This window comes from Petromyzon marinus (assembly GCF_048934315.1).
Source record: "Petromyzon marinus isolate PM22_M1 ecotype Great Lakes invasive population chromosome 68 unlocalized genomic scaffold, UKy_Petmar_22M1.pri1.0 chr68_unloc.1, whole genome shotgun sequence".
Taxonomy (NCBI): Eukaryota; Metazoa; Chordata; class Hyperoartia; order Petromyzontiformes; family Petromyzontidae; genus Petromyzon; species Petromyzon marinus.
The window spans coordinates 3,846,530-3,866,101 of record NW_027422597.1 but is presented as its reverse complement, the minus strand read 5'-3'; the positions used below and the strand labels follow the sequence as shown (position 1 = coordinate 3,866,101).

At 52.6% G+C, this 19,572-nt stretch overlaps 1 protein-coding gene across 1 annotated transcript; it reads left to right on the top strand.

The window, feature by feature from the left end:
* Positions 1 to 362: 362 nt before the first annotated feature.
* LOC116957959 (E3 ubiquitin-protein ligase TRIM62-like) lies at positions 363 to 17,695 on the top strand. The gene is made up of 6 exons (XM_032980423.2): positions 363 to 990; positions 1,540 to 1,635; positions 3,319 to 3,552; positions 3,674 to 3,696; positions 7,530 to 7,633; positions 16,329 to 17,695. The coding sequence occupies exons 1-6, from the start codon at positions 433 to 435 to the stop codon at positions 16,880 to 16,882; spliced, it is 1,569 nt and encodes a 522-aa protein (XP_032836314.1). The 5' UTR covers positions 363 to 432; the 3' UTR covers positions 16,883 to 17,695.
* The last annotated feature ends 1,877 nt before the right edge of the window (positions 17,696 to 19,572 follow it).

The following is a 19,572-nucleotide window of genomic DNA, read 5'->3' as shown; positions in this document are numbered from 1 at the left end:
CATACCCACGACCTCCTGTATACAGGGCGAGGGAGATAACATCTTGCCATCGTGGCACCCAATCCATTACTCTGCCTTACTATAGACACCAACTTGTGAGCTAAGCTGTGGAAGGATCAGTTTACATCTCGAAACTCAACTCACGAATGGGTCACTACAGCTGAGCCTCACCGATTTATATTGACAATTCATTTTTCTAAAAAATAGTTTAAAGTAGATTCCTTTGATACATTTTGTTCACGTCAAGGTGTGTACAGTAGCCGTGTTCACCTCAGAGCGCGGGTTCACATTCCAGGAAGTGTCACGTGATGTCAGTGACGAAAATGAAAACTTTTTGTTTTGCTTCCTTCTTCACTGTCACTATAAGAGGGAGGTCCTGGTCCAGCGTCTCCCTGAGCCACAAAGCGAGCGATCCCAGCGACGCCTTGGGTCATGGCTAATGCGACTCCCAGTGAGAGTGTGGATAGTGAGCTGTGCTGCTCCATCTGCCTGGGCACATTCGTCTGCCCCTCCACGCTGAGCTGCGGACACTCGTTCTGCCTGCAGTGCCTGGAGGCCGCCTGGGAGACGGCGAGCAGCTTCAGCTGCCCGCAGTGCCGAGCGACATTCCCTGTGCGACCCCAGCTGAGGAGGAACGTGGCCCTCGCCAACCTGGTGGAGCAGCTCAGAGTTGTAGACGGGATAACCACGGCCGTCGTGTGTGACAACTGCAATGACGGCCAGACCCCTGCAGTGAAGACCTGCCTGAGATGTGAGATGTCCTTCTGTTTTTCTCACTTTAGGCCTCACCTGGAGAATCGCAGGTTGAGAGACCACACTGTGGTGGATCCCACTGCGAGCTTGGATGAGCGAAGATGCCCTCAGCACAGTGAAGAGCTGAAATTCTACTGCAGAGTAGACAGCAGCCTGGTTTGCTCATCTTGCACCATCGCAGGTGGACATAAAGGACATAATGTCACCATGTTGAAGGACGAGCACGAGACACGGAAGGTGAGACCCTCAGAATGAGACACCACAACACAATCTGATCAATTCTGCCACTCGACTGCGCTAAATCTGATAAAAAAATACGTAATTGTGTGGTCATGTCCTCTTGTATGAATCTCTGTCTCTGTGACTGTGTAACTCATCTCCCGGATGGCGTTTCAGGACACAGCCTCATAATGTATTGCATGCTAGGCTCTCACCAAACAAATGCAGAGTAAATAAATTAAGTGGACTGAGGTTTGAGATTGATAAAACAGCCACCTGAGAAACAATTATATTAGATGTATCTTCTAAACTAGACAGCTGTGGGCACATGGACTCTTGGCTCTTAGTCGGTACGGACACTAATCCAGCACTGCTCCCACCGGCTGCTGCTACAACGAGGCATCAGCTTGCCGACTGCCCGTTACCCCAAACTCAGTCGCCATACAGAGGCAGCGTGGAGATGAGGGCCTTCACTGTGGAGGGGTCGGTGTGGAGGGAAGGGCAGTGTGAGGGGTGGCTCAGGGGGGCTGGAGTCTACCGCTGGTGACGTCTCGTCTCTCACTACAGACGCGTGTAGCGGAGGAGACACGAGCGGTGGAGGAGAAGAGGAAGGAGGCGGAGGAGTCCATGAAGCGGATGGAGGCCGCTCGCAAGGAGGCGCAGGTACCGTGTCCGGGCCGGGCTCTTTGACCCCCGTGACCTCCACCCAGTGTGGAAGTCGTGGAGATCAAAATTAATTGAAGCGAAATTCGTGCAGCATTAAAACTTTTATGCCTCTTACTATAACTATATCATTCACTTTCAAACTCAACATTTACTACGAGGGAGTTGCACGTTTACCGCATTAGATAGCCGCATTGGCGAGACTGCTGAGAGGTTGCATTACTTGGCATCGCCTCTTCCACTCCTGTGCCCAAAAAAACAACACGTAGAGATTGCGACGGATTGTCGGGGTGGAGCTATGGTGCAGCTGTTGCGCTGCACCTGAGGTCATGCACTGGCTCGGACGCAGAGGCACGAACACCACACAGCGGCACCTCACACCATCCTTAATCGCGTCAACGGAGTTCATTTTAACAACACAATTTTAATATTACCAGGTAAGGCCCCACTGAGCCATGTAACTCTTTTGCAGAAGGAACCTGAATATCACAAATTAAAGCTCAATGACATGGCTTATCAGGTGGAAATTGATAGCATTCAAATACTCTAAATACGGTACTCTAAACGCTTGCTTGAACCCGGAGACACTCTTGGGCTCTGTGGGTTGTTCACAGTAGATAACGAATGCCTTGAACTCTAAACCCGAGTCGGACTCGTGGGAAAGCCCGACCTGGATTACGCCGATTCTAAATGTGGAGGGTAAAACTGGAGGACACAGAGAAAAATCCACGTTATCACAGGGAGATAGACGCAGACTCAAAATGTACAGCGGGAATGAGGGACGTGATCGAACCCACGACCAAACTTTACCAGGCGAGGTAGTTAACATCTCGCCACATCTCGTCGAACCCATGAGAGGGCCCCCACCGGACTCCGAGTGCACGAGTCTCAGCATCCACGACTCCAGCGCCCTCTAGGGGAGAAACAAGAAGAGAGCGGCGCCCCTTTTGCCCCCTTGGCACGGATCGACTCAGTCCCATGGGCGCCTCGTCACTGGGGCATGATTCACCACGAGGGAATATTATTTTATTAATTTGCCAGGTAAGGCACCACGGAGCTGTGTAGCTCTTTTTCAAAAGTGATCTGGCAATCACAAATGACAGATCAACCAAGTGGTTGACATCATCATTATAACATGGAAATGTATAGCAGCAAATTATACATAGAGACCAATATCTATACATAGACACTCATATACATATCAGACCCATAGAGATACCTAGACACTCATAGAGACACACAGATATACATATAGATATATAGAGACCAGAGACAGAGACCAATAGAGAACCATAGAGACCCATAGACTAAACTTTATTTTTATTTTACCAGGAACAGTGCCACTGAGCTACGTAGTTCTTTTTCAGAATCGACCTGGCGATTACAAATGATATCCCAACAAAGTGGCTGATTGGAAAGTGGAAATTGATAGCAGCCAAATACTCTAAACATGCAACGTTGATCCTATATATGGAGGCAAAACCCGAGGGACTCGGAGAAGAATCCATACGACTGCAGAGAGAACAAACTCCAAATATACAGGCGTCAGGGTGAGGACCAAACCCACGACTAGCGGTATACCAGGCGAGGGAGTCAACATCTCCTCGCCACCCCGGCGCCCACACGCACACACGGAGTGACTCATGGCTCAGGGAGCCAACCGTGGTCCCCGTGTCTCCGCAGGAATCGGTGGCCGGAATCAGGGGTCGCATCACGGGCAAGTTCGCCCGCCTAAGGAGGGCTCTGGACGAGGACGAGAGGGAGGCTCTCCGTCGCGTGGCCGTGAAGGAGGGCGAGCTGCTGTCCCGGATAGACGAGGACATCGCTCGTCACAAGCATGAGATCGACGAGCTCCAGGCGGCGGCCGCTCGCCTGCGCGCTCTGCAGCACGAGAGGGACTCGCTCACCTTCCTGCAGGTGGGGAGCGCCTCTGTGGAGATGGCGTTTGCGTGTCCACAACAACAGAGCGGGCAGTGACAGGGGAACTCCTGGTCCAAGGATAGATACATCAGTCATTATCTGTCTCTCTCTTCAACAGGGGCACCTGGAGGAGACGCGCAGGTACAGATCATCAACGTCTCACGGTTAAACAACCAATACTGGGCTGTGTGTGTTAAACAAACGGGATGTGTGTGTCTTAGACACAGGCTGTGTATGTGTGTTAGATACAGTCTGTGTATTTGTGTGTGTGAGACACTGGCTGTGTGAGACACGGGCTGTGTGTGAGACACGGGCTGTGTGCGAGACACGGTCTGAACATGAGACGCGGGCTGTGTGACACACGGGCTGTGTGAGAGACACTTGCAGTGTATGAGACACGGGCTTTTGTGAGGCACTGGCTGTGTGTGAGACACGGGTAGTGTGCGACAGGCTGTGTGTGATATATAGGCTGCGTGAGAGACAGTGTAGCGTGAATCGCGCTGTGCTTTGAATCCAGATACTCGGGTTCGATTCCCGCTAACGGCCAATTCCAGTGAGGATTATCCTCACCGGTCCTGGGCCTCACCTAGGTCGACTCAGCCTCAAATGAGTACCAGGTGCGGTGTGTAAACATCGCCACTGTGGAGACAAAGGCGGTCGGGCGTGGTTCTGGCCACCCATCCTCTCGTGTACCATTCTGGCCTTCATAGGTGTTCGCTAACAGCACTTGACCCAACAGTCTGTTAAGGCTATACGGGGCATCTTTGTCTTCATCTTCGTGTGAGACATTGCTTGTGTGTGACAGGAGCTGTGTGTGACACACTGGCTGTGTGTGAGACAGGTTGTGTGTGAGACAAGGGATGTGTGGGAGACAGGGACTGTGTGTGAGACACGGGCTGTGTGTGAGACACTGGCTGTGTGTGAGACAGGTTGTGTGTGAGACAAGGGATGTGTGGGAGACAGGGACTGTGTGTGTGACAGGAGCTGTGTGTGACACACTGGCTGTGTGTGAGACAGGTTGTGTGTGAGACAAGGGATGTGTGGGAGACAGGGACTGTGTGTGAGACACGGGCTGTGTGTGAGACACTGGCTGTGGGAGACACTGGTTGTGTGTGAGACACTGCCAGTGTGTGAGACAGGCAAAACAACCCCCTACTTCCTCGTGGAGCCGTACAACCAACGATGTCATGGACAGTGCTGTGTGGGGAGGGCCAATTTCCATTGGCCTTTCCCCTCATGGCGTTTATGACCACCATAGCGACCAAATGGGGGCTCTGGACGGGTGCGAGAGGCTGGTAACCCCTCCGCCTCCAAATAATTACCACTAAACCATAATGAAAAATGTAATAAATAAGCTTGTGCCGGAGGCCCAGGGGGGACAGGCGTCTATGACGCCAAACCCCATTTGGCGGAGCCAGGAGACTGAATCCTTACCCTCGGGGTTCCTCCAGAAACAACAAATAAACACTACGTGTTGCCACGTGGAATGTTCCAATGCTCAATGCGGATGAGAGGCTGCCACTCCTCTGTCGGGAGCTGGACCAGTACCGCCTGGATCTATGTGGTGTTCAGGAGGTTCAGTGGACTCGCTCGGCCTCCTGCCACCATGAGGGGTGGACAGTCCTCTACTCGGGGCAGGAGACTGCCAAACAACAGGTTGTGGCTCTTCTTCTAATCTCTAACCCACACGAAAAGGTTTGCCAATTTGCTGAGCATATCTGCGAGGTCCTGGGGGAAGGGGAATCCATAAGCCTGGAAAACATCATGGGACAAAGTGGGGATGACCCTGCTGAGGCTGTGGTGCCTCAAATATTGGAGGAGGAAGTCACCCCCTGTGAGTGGCTGGCTGAGGTGTGATCCGTTTCGGAAGTACTGAAGGCGATCCAGAGTCTGAGACCAGGAAAGGCACCGGGCAGAGATGATCTCCAAAGCAAAATGTTGAGGGAGGGTGGCGTTTGTGCGCAGACTGCCCTACATGACATCATAACAAGTCTGGGCCACTGGACGGGTTCCACAGGATTGGAAGGATGCCCAAGTGGTCCCCCTCTTTAAGAAGGGGAACGCACAGACTGTAACAACTACAGGGGCATCTCACTCCTCAGAGTGCTGGGAATGGCCTTGGCAAGGATTATTCAACATCGCCTTGCTAGGCACGCTGAGGAGAGGTTTGTGGAGCCCGAATGCGGTTTCAGGAAAGGACGGTTTCAGGAAAGGACGGTCCTGCACAGATGCCATATTTTCTGTCCGTCTGCTACAGCAGAGTTGGAGGGAGTTCCAACAAGACCTACATCTCTGCTTCATTGACCTGGTCAAGGCCTATAATACCATCAGTAGGTCTGGACTCTGGGTTGTTCTTTGTGCTTTCGGAGTCTCTGACCCTCTGCTCACGCTCATTAAGGACCTTCATGATGGTGAGCGGGCCCGGGTAAAACTACGTGGCCGAGAGTCAGTGACATTCCCTGTACACCTTGGGGTGCGACTAGGATTTGCTAAAGCTCCAACATTATTTAACATCTATTTCGACCAGGTAGTTCATGAAGCCTTCAATAGCTGTACCGGAGGAATTTCCATCTGGTACAGATTCAATGGGCGGCTGATCGATGCCCGGGTGTGGTCAAGGGATGGCTCCCTATTGGTCAACCACGTTATGTATGCCGACGACCTGGTAATTGCAGCTCACTCAGTGGAGGAGTTGCACTGCTGCTGAAACTGGAGTGTGCCACTAAGATGTGGAGCCATACCATCAGTCCCACCAAATCGAAGCACCTGCCTAGGTATTTTGTACCATCGGGCACTCCACCCTCACGACTTCCAATCAGTGATGGGGCAGTTTTGGAGAGAGTGGAGAGTTTCCCATACCTGGACAGTGTGCTCATGTCCAGCTCCGGTTTATCAGCAGAGGTCTAACTCCGAATCAGTCGAGCGGCATTATCTTTTCATCGGTTGCGGAATGCTGTGTGGAAGCTACCTGGTCCGTCGCTCCGCACGAAGCTTCGTGTCTTCTCGGCCACAGTCATTCCCTCCCTTCTCTACGCTTGCGAAACAGGGGCCCCCGTAATGGAACATCTTCGCCAGTTAGAAACATTTAGGCTGGCCTACCTACGATCAATCCTGGGTTTAACCAGGTTGGATTGTGTGAGGACGTCACAACTCCTCGAAAGATCTGGACAAAGTCCAATCAGTGAGCACCTCCTACAGGCAAGGCTGCGTTGGCTGGGCAATGTAGCCTGCGTGCCCAATCACCGCATGCCGAAACAGCTTTTGTTCGGCCGGATAGAGGGGGCTAAACGGGCGCAGCACGGGCTAGAGAAGAGATGGAGTGATGTGGTACAGGAGGACGTGGAGCTGAGTGGACTTGCCGAAGACTGGTACCAGTGGTGTCAAGATCGGCCTCAGCGGAGGAGGCTCGCGAAGGACGCTACTGAGCAGTTGGAGGCAGTCACCCTCCAACAACAATGGATGGCAGAGGAACGATGCTCACAACAACGAGCGGAGCGCCGGGTGGCTAAAGTTTGGCATGTTGGCACAGTAGTGGGCACAGGTGATACATCAGCCAGTCATCTCAGTCATCTCAGTCAGTCGACCTGTTGCACCTGTGTCTGCGCCGTGACCTCCTGCCAGCGGGCGTTCGACACTTCACATGGCCTCAAGGTACACATGACCTGGCACAAGCGTCTTGGTGACCTCACCGCCACTTATTGGCGAATGGCGGTTGTTGTTGTTGTGTGAGAATCAGGCTGTGTGTGAGATAGGGGCTGTGTGATACACAGGGTGTGTGTGAGAAACAGGCTGTGTGTGAGTGTGAGACACGGCCTGTGTGTGAGACACTTACTCTGCGTGAGACAATGCCTGTGTGAGACACGGGCTACGTGAGACACAGGCTGTGTGTTAGATACGGGCTGTGTGTGCTATGGATGCTGAGTGTTCCGATGCTGTGGTTAAACGAGGCTGTGTTATGCTGGTGGTTGTCCCAGGAGAGAGATCCCAAAGGAATCTGCACCCCTACCTCCCACTTCACTGGACGCCACCACGGTCCGCTCCCTTGAAAGGGTCGTGAACAGATTCCTGCCTCTCGTCTGTGAGTTCCTCAGTCTTGCACCCGCGTGTCCTGCTGTGTTGCACTGCACTTTTGTGCTGACCGAGTTTATCAACTTTTTATTTTACCAGGTAAGGAACCCACTGAACCATGTCGCTGTTTTTTCAGAAGCGACCTGACGATCACAAATGTAGTGACATATGACGTCACTACCGTGTCGGCTCGGTATGGGGGTTGTAGGAGGGTGTCACGGGGGTTGTGTCTGGCCGTGGCACACCGCGTGAACCCAACAGGACACGTGATCGGATAAGGGGGGGGGGGGTGGGGCAGGAGGGAACTTGAGGGTCATGTGTTTTGGGGCCCGGACCTTCCTGATCGAGAAGGGGGGCGTGGCCTGGGGCGGTGGTGGCCACACCGGAGTGGTTATAAGCGGAGTGTGAATTGGGAGCTGGGATGTTCTACTCTGAGATGTTGACGCTATGAGAAGTCCTCAAGTCTCCGATCTTCGTTCGTGACCAGGTAGTCGTCACCTGCCCTGGTCATGCTGTGGAGTGTTCCCCGAGTGTTTTGAGTGCTAGTGAGATTAGGAATGGTGGTCACCACCTTATGTATAGTGTTCACGTTGGTGTTATGTGTTAATAAATAGTTTTGCCTCCAAGTTGTGTGTGCGCCTCAATTGAACCCATTACAACTGGTGACAGAAGTGGCACAATGTATTTCTTCTAAGTCTAGACTTAGCTATAGTGAGGTGATATGTTCACACTTCGCAGTCAACCTACCAGACACTCCTCTGGTGACGGAGAAGACGAAGAGACCATCCCTTCAACAGCCCCGGGGATGGCAGCCCCAAAAAGTTCAAACGAGACTTCGTCGCTGGCGGAGCAGCGCTGCGCGACTCAAGCAGCCGCATCATCTCCATCGAAAATTCGCCATCCTGGCCGCGTCTGCCGTGATGAGCTGCTGGGCGCCACGGCCGTGTTGGTCGCCGAACTCGACGCTGAGGAGGAGGCAGCCCTGGAGCCATGTGGCGTCGATCTCGCTGCTGCTGCCGTTCACACGCACTATTCTCCCACCACGCCGCCCGACCGCTCGGCGGCCATTTTGGCGGGACCGCGGGACATTCCAGCGCTGCAACAGCGACTCCCATTCGTCCGGGATTTCAAAGCGGCTGGCGGGGACTGGGAGGCCTTCAAACATTGCTTCTACGCGAACTGCACGTTGGTGGGCTGGAACGAGGCATTGAAGGCGCTTCCCACCTCTCTCGATGACGATGGTTTGGTGGCATTTTATGCCATCACACCTGAAAAAAGACCACGCCGGCGCAAGCCTTCATGCTGCGGTGTATGACCCGCCATCGTGTGTTCGACACAGATTCGCTGAGCAAAGGCGAGGAGAAGGCGAGATGCCCCTCGCCTTCCATAGTGCTCTGCTGTCCTTGGCGCAACAGCGTTTCCGAAGATGGAGGCGGCGGGAGTTGATTAATTGGTCCTGGAGCGATTTCTGGCATTGGCAAAGAAGTTAAACGTTGCCTTGCCAGCACGGAGGAGGACGATCCGTCGTCCCTCATGATTGCCCGATGTATTCAGACTCACCTCAACCTGAAGCAACGAACGGGGCTGGTGGCATGCACTGCTCCTACAGAGGTGCTCGACGCGTCGGACGAGGACGAACCCGCAACAGCTTGTGCCACGGTCAACGGGAGGAGGAGGACTTGAGCGCAACATGGAGCAATGAGGGAGACGCGATCATCCTCGGGGGACCTTCCCCCATGGTGGCTACAACCGCATCGTCTGCTACAACTGCATGCTGCCTGGACACGTCTCCTTGGGATGCCGCACTGCACGTCGAGAATGGTTCAGGCCGCCATCGTCGTCTTACCAGGCACCGTCGACTTCAAGGGGCCCTAAGGCGAGGCACGGTGCATCACACACTCGGCCCTCGTTCTCACCTCACCCATATAATCTTTGTGTTGATCCACGTCTGGTCGTTGTTCGTCCTCGTCGGATCGCGGCGCGTGATGGGTCGGTTGTGTCGGGTAAAGGCTGGCCACTCCGGATGGCCGAGTGGTCGCAGTTGGCCCACCGTCTTGTTCCCATGGCAGCGGGACCATCGGCAGTCATCGAAATGATACAGGGGGTGGAGGTGCAGGTGCTCATCGATACGGGCGCATCCGCCACGATTTTTTCTGAATTGATTTTTAATATCTTGCCACAGGGTTGTCGTTCCTTGCGCCTCATTACCATTCCATATTTTGCCGCTAACGGGGGTACGTTAGGCATTATAAGCCAGATATCGGCAGAAGTGTCCATTGGCGACATTAAATTAGAAGGGCCTGTGCTGGTTCCTGCCTCCCTAGCCGTGCCCTATCTGCTGGAAATAGACTTTCTTGGTAAATGCCCCTGAAAATGTTTACAGATCAGGGATGTTTGGAATTGCCCTCAGGCCAGTGCATTGCGTTCTTGTCTTCCCCCACTCATATGCATACGGTTAACGCGACCGTCCAGGTGCTAGCTACCATCATGGTAATGATTCCCCCCGGTGTGCAAATGCTTGTCCTTCTGTTGCTGCGGAAGCCACTCGATTAGTAGGCCACCATGGGAGGGGTCGTGTTGGGACCCTCTAGCAGAGCTGTCTGGGGGATGACGCTAATGGGAGCTCAGACGCTGGTCTCGAGGGATTACCAGCCGTTCATTAAAATGCTAAATGTTGGGCCAGACACGTCAGTTATACAGCAGGCATGGTGCTCACCCATGCTTTGGCCGCGAGGGTAGACTTTAACGTAGTGGGGGGTGTAGGGGTCGCGCTGAACACGGACCAAGGGCTAATTGGCAAGGACAGCTGGGCAGATGCCCTCTGCTCCGAAAATCAGAACTTGTGCAGCGCCCAGAGCACCGCACTACACGTGCTCTTATTTGAGTTTGGGGACATTTTCATCAGGGGTAAATTTTGCTATTGGTCGCACCACCCTCTTGAGCAACCATATTGACACAGGTGACTCTGCCCCCATTCGGCAAAACCCTTCCTTTTCCTGCTGAAAAGGAACATGTGGGCCAGGCAGTCGACGAAATGTTGGCTGCCAACGTCATTTCCCCATCCATGAGCCCATGGGGTGCTCTGATTGTGCTCGTGAAGAAGCATGACGGGAGTTTACACGTTTGCGTCGACATCCGCAAGCTTAACAAAGTACCTGTGGCAGAAGCATACCCACTACCATGTATGTATGATTCGCTGGATGCGCTGGCAGGGGCATAGTTTTTGTTGACGCTCGACCTGTTTTCGGGATTATGGTAACTGGCCTTGGATGAATGCGCGACGCCTAAGACTGCTTTTCGTACACCACAAGGGTTATTTGAGTTTAACTGGCTCCCAATGGGCCTCGACTCAGACCTGGCGACGTTCCAGAGGATCATGGAGTTGGTCCGGGCAGGACTCCAATGGAACTCCTGCCTGATATAATTGGATGATGTTATCGTGTTTAGCTGCACCTTTGATGAGCACTTAGTCCAGCTACGTGCTGTTTTTCATGAAATACGAGTGGCTAACCTCAAATTTAAACCTCAGAAATGCCATCTGTTGCAGACGTCCGTTCGGTACCTTGTGCATATAGTCAGCGAGTCGGGTATTGTGACAGATCCTAATAAAACTGTGTGCGTGCGCACATGGCCTACCCCCAAATCGGTGGATGAGGTGCGTAGCTTTCTCAGATTTGCATCCTACTACCACCGCTTTGTCCCCGGGTTCACCACCATTGCCAAATCCCTCCATGCTCTGATGGCGAAAGGCCAAAAATTTCGATAGGGAGCGGAGGATGATGTCGCATATGTTGTGCTCCGCGATGGGCTGGTGGACGCTCTTACCCTCAGATACTCAGATTTTATATTACCATTCATCCTGAACACTGACGCTAGCAACACGCGCATTGGCACAGTGTTGTCCCAGTCGGTGAATGGGGTGGAGAGGGTCGTGGCATATGGCAGCAGAGTGCTGTCCCTGGCTGAGTAACGCTACTGCGTGACGTGTCGAAAACAATCTGGCAGGCGATTCGAGGTGCGTTCCGATCACGCCGCCCTCCAGTATGCTTTACGCGTTAAGCAGCCATCTGGCCAGCTCTGCTGCTGGTTGAAAATCCTGTAGGACTACTCATTCCGAACGTCTTACCGTAAGGGTGCATGGCACACCAATGCGGACGCGCTTCCGCGGCTTCCCTCGGGCGACGATTGTGCGTGCCTCTCGGGTTCGGGCTGCTGCAGATAGACTTCCGTGCAGCCTTCTCCGGATGTCGCGTCGGCAGGGACCTCCACCCCTGATAATCCTGGCGATTCTGTCGCACGTGATGCTATCCTGGGGTTGAGCCAATATGAATGGGGGTGCCTCCAGGTGGAGAACGCCTCCCTAATGAAATCTCATCGCCGTGTCAGTTATCCGGGCGGCAAGTCGAGCCGACCCAGGGTAGCTCCTATCATTCTCAAGGAAGGTCTTTTAATGTGTTGGGACGGCGGCGTGCATTGTTACAGTATTGCGGTACCTACGAACCTCAGCAGTAGACTCATTTTGGCCATCCACGAACGGCTGATGCACCTAGGAGTTCCAAAAACCCTGGCTACCCTTAAGCTTGATTTTTTTTGGCACGGAATGGTGGGTGACGTTAAGAACATCCTGAAGTGTTGTGCGCAATGTGCTCGCCACAAATCGCCATCTGCTAAGTGCTGTCTGCCTTTGCAATCTATTCGGGTTTCCCATATCAATAAGCTTGTCGCTCTCGATATACTTGGACCCTTCCCCGTCACAGCCCGAGGAAATAAATATTTGCTGGTGGGTGTGGAGTATTTATCCCGTTGGCCTGTGGCTTGGCCGCTCCCAAATCAATCGGCCACCGCCATCACCGAGGCATTTCTGCACGGATATGTACTGGATGAGAGGGCCCCGGAGCGCCTCCTTACTGACCAAGGGAAAAAAATTTTCATCCAAATTATTGCAAGAGGTGTTTGACCTTTTGGGCAATAATATGGTCCACACGTCGCCCTATCATCCCCAGACGGATGGGATGGTGGAACGACTTAACAGGACTCTAACCTTTATGTTGAGTCAGCAGGTCGATGCGTCCCAAAAAGACTGATCTGCACATTCCAGGGGTATTGGCAGCCGACAGAATGGCTCCGCACATTTCCACCGGCTACTCGCCATTCTTTCCTGATGTATGGGAGAGAATCAACACCCCCATTGACGTCCAGAGAAATACAGCTCCTAGGAAGCCGAAGGTTACCATCTCGGAACCCATGCATTTCACCCTTCAACGGGTTTCGGAAGCACGCGAGGCTTCGAAAGAAAATTCCGCCTCACTGCAATCGGCCAACAAACATCTAAAGGGCCTTCGAGTGTTGGGTGAACAGTGGGCCCCGGAGGACAGGGCTTGGCTGCACTGCCCTCAAGTACCTGTGGGCACATCCCCCAAGTTGTACAGACCCTGGTGGGGGCCGGTTTAGGTGATATGGGCCGACCGGCCACAATGTGTTAAGATCCGGTTCTGGCGCCGGAATTGGTTTGTGCATCCGTCCCGCCCTAAGCCTTTTGTCACTCCCCGTCACATCCCTTCATCTCCAATGCATTAGGGCTGAGTATTGGGTGTGCTGGGCGAGCTGGGGGGCGTGCCTGTCGAGGTTGTTCCTCAGGATGGTTCTCCAGTCCCGCCCACAGGGCTGCTCCTCCAGACGCTCTACTGGGTGCGGAGCGGCTGTTGGCCAGCCATTCTCCGCCGACGCCGTCATCTCCCATGGAGGGACCGCACCAGTCTGCCAGTATTCAAGTTTCACCCGGGCCTTCCAGGGAGCTTAGGCTCACCTCGCCTGGGGGTCTGGCCACGTGGACTCGTTCTAAGACTGCTCGCTTTGAATAACTCTAACTGACATTGCTGGTTGCCTACACCGTCGGTCACACAGTCACCCTCACATGTCATGGAGGTCATTGGCTGAACCTGGCCTTTTTTATTATTGTACTGTGCGTGCGTGATTTTACATGGGTGCACTGTGCTGTGAGGGGTAAATGAGTTAACCAGTTTACGTATATTTGTTGTTGTCATTTAATTCCCCTCCTTCCATGCCTTCTTCCTTCCCTCCCTCCCTCACGATATGTGTACATATGTTATTCACGGTATTCATTGTCGGTCGCCGGTTATTTATTGACGTTTTTTTGGAGGCACAGCTTTACATTTTTCCATGGTTGTGTTACAGCCGGAATGACTGTGTGTTACACGGGAAGGGGGGGCGATGTAGTGACGTATGACGTCACTACTATGTCGGGACTGTACGAGCGTAGGGACATATGACATCACTACCGTGTCGGCTCGGTATGGGGGCTGTAGGCAGGTGTCACGGGGGTCGTGTCAGGCCGTGGCACTCCGCGTGAACCCAACAGAACTCGTGACCGGATAAAGGGGCGGCCAGGGGTCCCAGGAGGGAGCTTGGGGGTCACGTGGTTGGGGGCCCGGACCTTCCCGAATGATAGTGAAGGGGGACGTTGCCTGGGGCGGAGCCGGCCATGCCGGAGTGGTTATAAGCGGGGTGTGAACGGGGAGCTGGGATGTTCTCCGAGATGTTGACGCCATGAGAAGTCCTCAAGTCTCCAATCGTCGTTCATAACCGGGCAGCTGTCACCTTCCCTGGTCACACTGTGTAGTGTTCCCCGAGTGTCTTGAGTGCTAGTGAGATTAGGGACGGTGGTCACCACCTTATGTATAGTGTTCACGTTGGTGTTAATAATAGTATAGTGCCATAGATGGGCTGCACTTGCAGGCAACGGCAGACAGCCCAGAAGCAGTTGGGGCTCTGAGGGGTTCTAGGATCCCACGCAGCCCCTCCTAACAATTGGGGGCTGTGGGGGGTTCTACGATCCCTCGTAAACACTCGCAACAGCTGGGGGGCTGCGACTGCACTGGCCTGCAACGGCAGACAGCCCAGAAGCGGTTGGGGGCTTTGGGGGATTCTGGAATCCCCCGCATCCCCTCCCAACGGTGGGGGCTGTGAGGTGTTCTACGATCCCTCAGAGCCCCGCCCCTCGGCTGAGAAACATATATAAGGCAGACATCTGGAGAGGTTCGTGGCAGTTGAAGACCTGCTAGTGTAGGACCCTGGACCCCTAGCTTCGGCGTCCTTTTAAGGGCCGGAGTTCTGTGAGGCCAGTGGTGGACCCTGGGACTCTCTTACCTGCTGTCCTTATTAGGGCCAGGTCTGAGGAACCAGTGGTTGGACCTGTACCTTAGCTGGGTCAGGTCAGAGAGCCTCCCATAGGACATCATAGTCGGAGGACCTGGAGCGTAGTCGGGTTAGGCACGCTACATAGGCGGCGTATGATAAGATGGGTGGAAGAAATACAGGGGATAGACTGTAAAAGAAGTTGGTGTACAGTAGTTAGGGTGTGTGTGTATGTCTAATAAAGACGCGCCCCCTACAAGTGTCTCCGGATCACACTACAATAGTGTTGCCTCCAAGTTGAGTGTGCACCTCAATCGAAACCATTACACAAATGACAGCTCTACGAAGTGGCTCATCAGGTGGATATTTACATAGGCGGCGTATGATAAGATGGGTGGAAGAAATACAGGGGATAGACTGTAAAAGAAGTTGGTGTACAGTAGTTAGGGTGTGTGTGTATGTCTAATAAAGACGCGCCCCCTACAAGTGTCTCCGGATCACACTACAATAGTGTTGCCTCCAAGTTGAGTGTGCACCTCAATCGAAACCATTACACAAATGACAGCTCTACGAAGTGGCTCATCAGGTGGATATTTATAGCAGCAGCCAAATTCTCTAAATGAAAATTGATTCTAAATGTGGTGGGAAAAACGCGAGGAACCAGGGAAAAATCCACGCCACCACGGGGAGAGAGATGCAGACTCTGAAATAGAGCGAAATGGATCAATGGGCTCGACCTTGTGAAATAAAATTAGTTTAACAGCTTTAATATTCTACGAAATCATATTACTGTGTACTGGGGCAAGTACTGTCATCAAGCAGCAGCACCTATAAAGGCCAGCATGGCACACGAGGGGGTGGGTGGCCAGCACCACGCCCGGCCGCCTTTGTCTCCCTCGTGCCGAATGTTTACACATCACACCAGCAGAGGGTAGCGCAGCGTGAACCATTGTTTTACTGTACCTCTGCACTTCTACGTTCACGATCCCCACCATCGCCATAACCCACCCAATGACACGCACAGCGCGGGGAGGCCCTCATCCAGCAGCGGAGTGACACACAATGCCTGTGTGTGGGTGTGAGAGTGGCGTTCACATCGTGGTGCTGGTATCATCACCACTGTTCACTGCCACTGCACACACACCAATGGTCATATTAGTGCAGCACAATTATTATTTGTTATTATTTATTATTAATTATTATTCATTAATTATTATTAACGAGTAATTATAAGCATGTGTACTTAGATACTAACGAATATTAGCATGTATACACATATACCAACTAATATTAGTATGTGTACACTAATACTAATGAATAATAGTATATGTATGCATTTGTCATACGCGGGATAATCGCACTGTTACATATCAACGCATCACGTAGTGTGGTATGACCACAACAACACAACAGACAACGCAACACCAGCGTGTGTGTGTGTGTACACGCCACGTGTGTGTGTATGTACACGACACGTGCACTGCTTGTGCCGCTACTGCACACGCGTCGCCCTGACCACTGTGCGGGCGTCGTCGCTGTCCTCACCACAGATGGACGCTCACCGACTCTGGACACAAACTCAGCCCACGACCTCCTCCAGATTTCCTCGGATCTCAGGATGGTGACTGTGAGCGGTGTCCGCCAGCGTCGCCCCAATCACCCACACCGCTTTGATGCCTATTACCAAGCCCTGTGCTCTGAGAGCTTCTCCTCGGGTCAGCACTACTGGGAGATGGACGTGGGGATTGCGAGGCTGTGTCGGGTTGGAGTCGCGTATGTGACGATCCCACGGAGAGGGCGTGGTGATAATTGCCGCCTGGGAGAAAGTGACATCTCCTGGTGTCTACAGAACAATGGCAACAGATTCTCAGTGTGGCATGGCGGGGTAGAGACGTCACTGTCGGTGCCGGAGCCTCTGCAGAGAGTCGGGGTCCACCTGGACTGGGACGCGGGGCTGCTGTCGTTTTACAGCGCCGACTCCATGGCGCCGTTGCACTCGTTTCACCAAACCTTCGCTCAGCCCCTACATCCTGCGTTGCTGGTGGGGTGGTGGGGTGAAGTTGGTGACTCAGTGAGGATTGTGGATCTGAGTGGTGCGTCCTGAGAGAGGCGAACGTGAACAGAGCAGAGGGCAGACGCCTCAACGCATGGCGCTCACCACCCTCGTCACCAAACTAGATTCAAAGTTTTCGTGACTGCATAAATTACTCCTCGGTTATTGCAGTAAAGTCACGTAGAAAATAAAATAATAATAGAATACGACGTTTCAGTTGCAACACAAGCAACCATCATCAGGAAAGAATGAATGAGAAAGCAAATTAGGAGGTGTAATGCAATGCAACAAGGAGGGTCGGTTAACACACAGTCTCACACTTTCGATTTTCTTGCTCTAAAGTCTGTGCCGAGGCCTTAAATAGAGAGAGGGGGCGGGGCAGAGAGAGCACTGGGGAGGCGGGACCAGCTGACAAACGAGGGGACAGAGAGACTCAGTCTAAACCATTGCTTCTCCTTCGGCCACTGTGGTCCGGAATTGCACACTGCTCCCTCATTGTCCCCGCGTTTGTCAGCTGGTCCCGCCTCCCCAGTCCTCTCTCTGCCCCGGCCCCTACCCCCTGTCTCTAGTTAAGACCTCGGCACAGATTCGTTGTCCTTCTGTTTGTCTTGGTGTGTGTCTCGCTCTATGTGTGTGAAGCCAACGTGGATACATTCACACTGCCAGAGGGGTGTGACTGTAGTGTAGGGGTGCAGTGTTTAGCAATGGTGAACTTGGATGTGTTTATGCACTGGTGGTGTCATGGGTTGTGGGAGAAATTAAACAACAATAATTAAAAAAAAAGTATAAATGTACGTGTACGACAGTGACATAGTAACGCTTGTATCGTCGATTCTACAATAAAATACAGAATTTCGATTTAAAGCTTTCGTGACTGCAAGGATTAATCTTCTTTGGTTCTTTCGGTAAAGTCACGTAGAATGATAATAAAATAATAAATTGATAAAATAAAATAAAACAATAAAATTATCACGACGTTTCGGCCACAACACAAGCGGCCTTCATCAGGTGAAGGGACGAAACTGTCTGGAGGACAGCGCTCGAGCAACAAAGCCACGCTCAGATTGCGACCTTTAAGCTGTGCGAGAAAAAACAAAGCGCCTTGACAAAGGAATTAGCATAGAATTTAGCATGGAAATCGCTGAGTGATGAGCTTGTGACTGGCCGCAGAAATGACTATGTTAAAGTTAAAGCATACACATCCGCAGAGGCACCCCTTGACAAAGGAATTAGCATAGAATTTAGCATTTAAATAGCTGAGTGATTAGCTTGTGACTGGTCACAGAAATAGCTATGTTAAAGTCAGAGCATACACATTCACAGAGGCACCTAGTACAAATCAAACAGGAGAATTTAGCATTGAAATAACTAGGATAATTTAGCATTGAAATAACTGAGTGATTAGCTTGTGACTGGTCACAGAAATGGCTATATACGTGTGTATACATTTAGAAATAAATATGTTGTAGTGCGATGACCAGCCGTGTGGTAGTGGTAGTAGCTAGATGGTGCCACGTGACGCGCCGTGGTGCTGGTGTGATGACAGTGGTGTGGTAGTGGTAGTAGCGAGACGGTTTCACGTGATGCACTGTGGTGCTGAAAGTGATGACAGCGGTGTGATAGTGGTAGTAGCTAGACGGTGCCACGTGACACACCGTGGAGCTGGTGTGATGACAGCGGTGTGGTAGTGGTAGTAGCTAGACGGTGCCACGTGACTCACCGTGGAGCTGGTGTGATTTTGCTGCGTAATCCTCCATTGGCACCGCTTGGGGCTGAGTCCACAAAAAACACAAATGGGGGGAGGGGAGCGGTGAGGAAGAATATTTGGGTTATGCCGAGTTCATGGATGGGGACTTAGTGGCAACTGAGAGCTTTAATAAGCAATGGAGCGTGCACATTGTAAGTGATAAAATATTTTAATTAGCAAAAATATATATTGAAATATTTTACTCTGATCACATTCCCCACAATAGACCGGCCACCGCCACCTCAAAATGGAGATCTATTCCGTCTGTGTGGGATAGAGTGTCTCCCCTCTCTCCCTCCCTCCCTCACCACGCCCACGTTCCTAGTGTCAAGTGACATCACCACGCTCACGTTCCCGGTGTGGCGTGAAATCACCACGCCCACGTTCCCGGTGTGCGGTGACGTCATCACGCTCACGTTCCTGCCTGTGGTGACGTCACCACGCATGTTCCCCGGTGTGCGGTGATGTCACCATGCATCTCCCCATCCAAAGCAACCAAATGCCACGTGTTTCCATAGCAACCAGCTCCTGTAGTAATCAGCTGTTTGCTTTAAACGCGGTTAAAAACAACTGACATTGATCAATTTTGTAACACCACATGACAGCACAGCTCTGACTAGCAGAACCAGCGACAAGTTTCCCCGTGTAGCCTTAACAGACTGTTGGGTCAAGTCCTGTTAGCGAGTAGCAGCACCTGTGAAGGCCACCACTCTGGCACACGAGGGAGTGGATGGCCAGTCGCACACCCGACCGCCTTTGTCACCCCAACGGCACACCAGGCACACATTTGAGGCCGAGTCGACCTAGGGGAGGCCCAGGACCGATTGTTTCATATCAATCGTCATGGGCGCTGGCGGCCGTGAGCGGGAATTGAATTCGTTTGGCCAGGGTTCGTAACGCAGCGCGCCGCTAACCGCTGCGCCACCGCTCCCCAGGCCGAGTGACAGCGCAGCCCTTAGTGGCAGAGACACGGACACCGTGGCGCTCCCATCAC

Coding starts and splice junctions, on each gene's coding strand:
- LOC116957959 (XM_032980423.2), top strand. CDS start 433: ATGGCTAATGCGACTCCCAGTGAGAGTGTGGATAGTGAGCTGTGCTGC. Junction 3,697..7,529: donor CACCTGGAGGAGACGCGCAG/GTACAGATCATC, acceptor TGGTTGTCCCAG/GAGAGAGATCCCAAAGGAAT. Junction 7,634..16,328: donor CAGATTCCTGCCTCTCGTCT/GTGAGTTCCTCA, acceptor TCCTCACCACAG/ATGGACGCTCACCGACTCTG.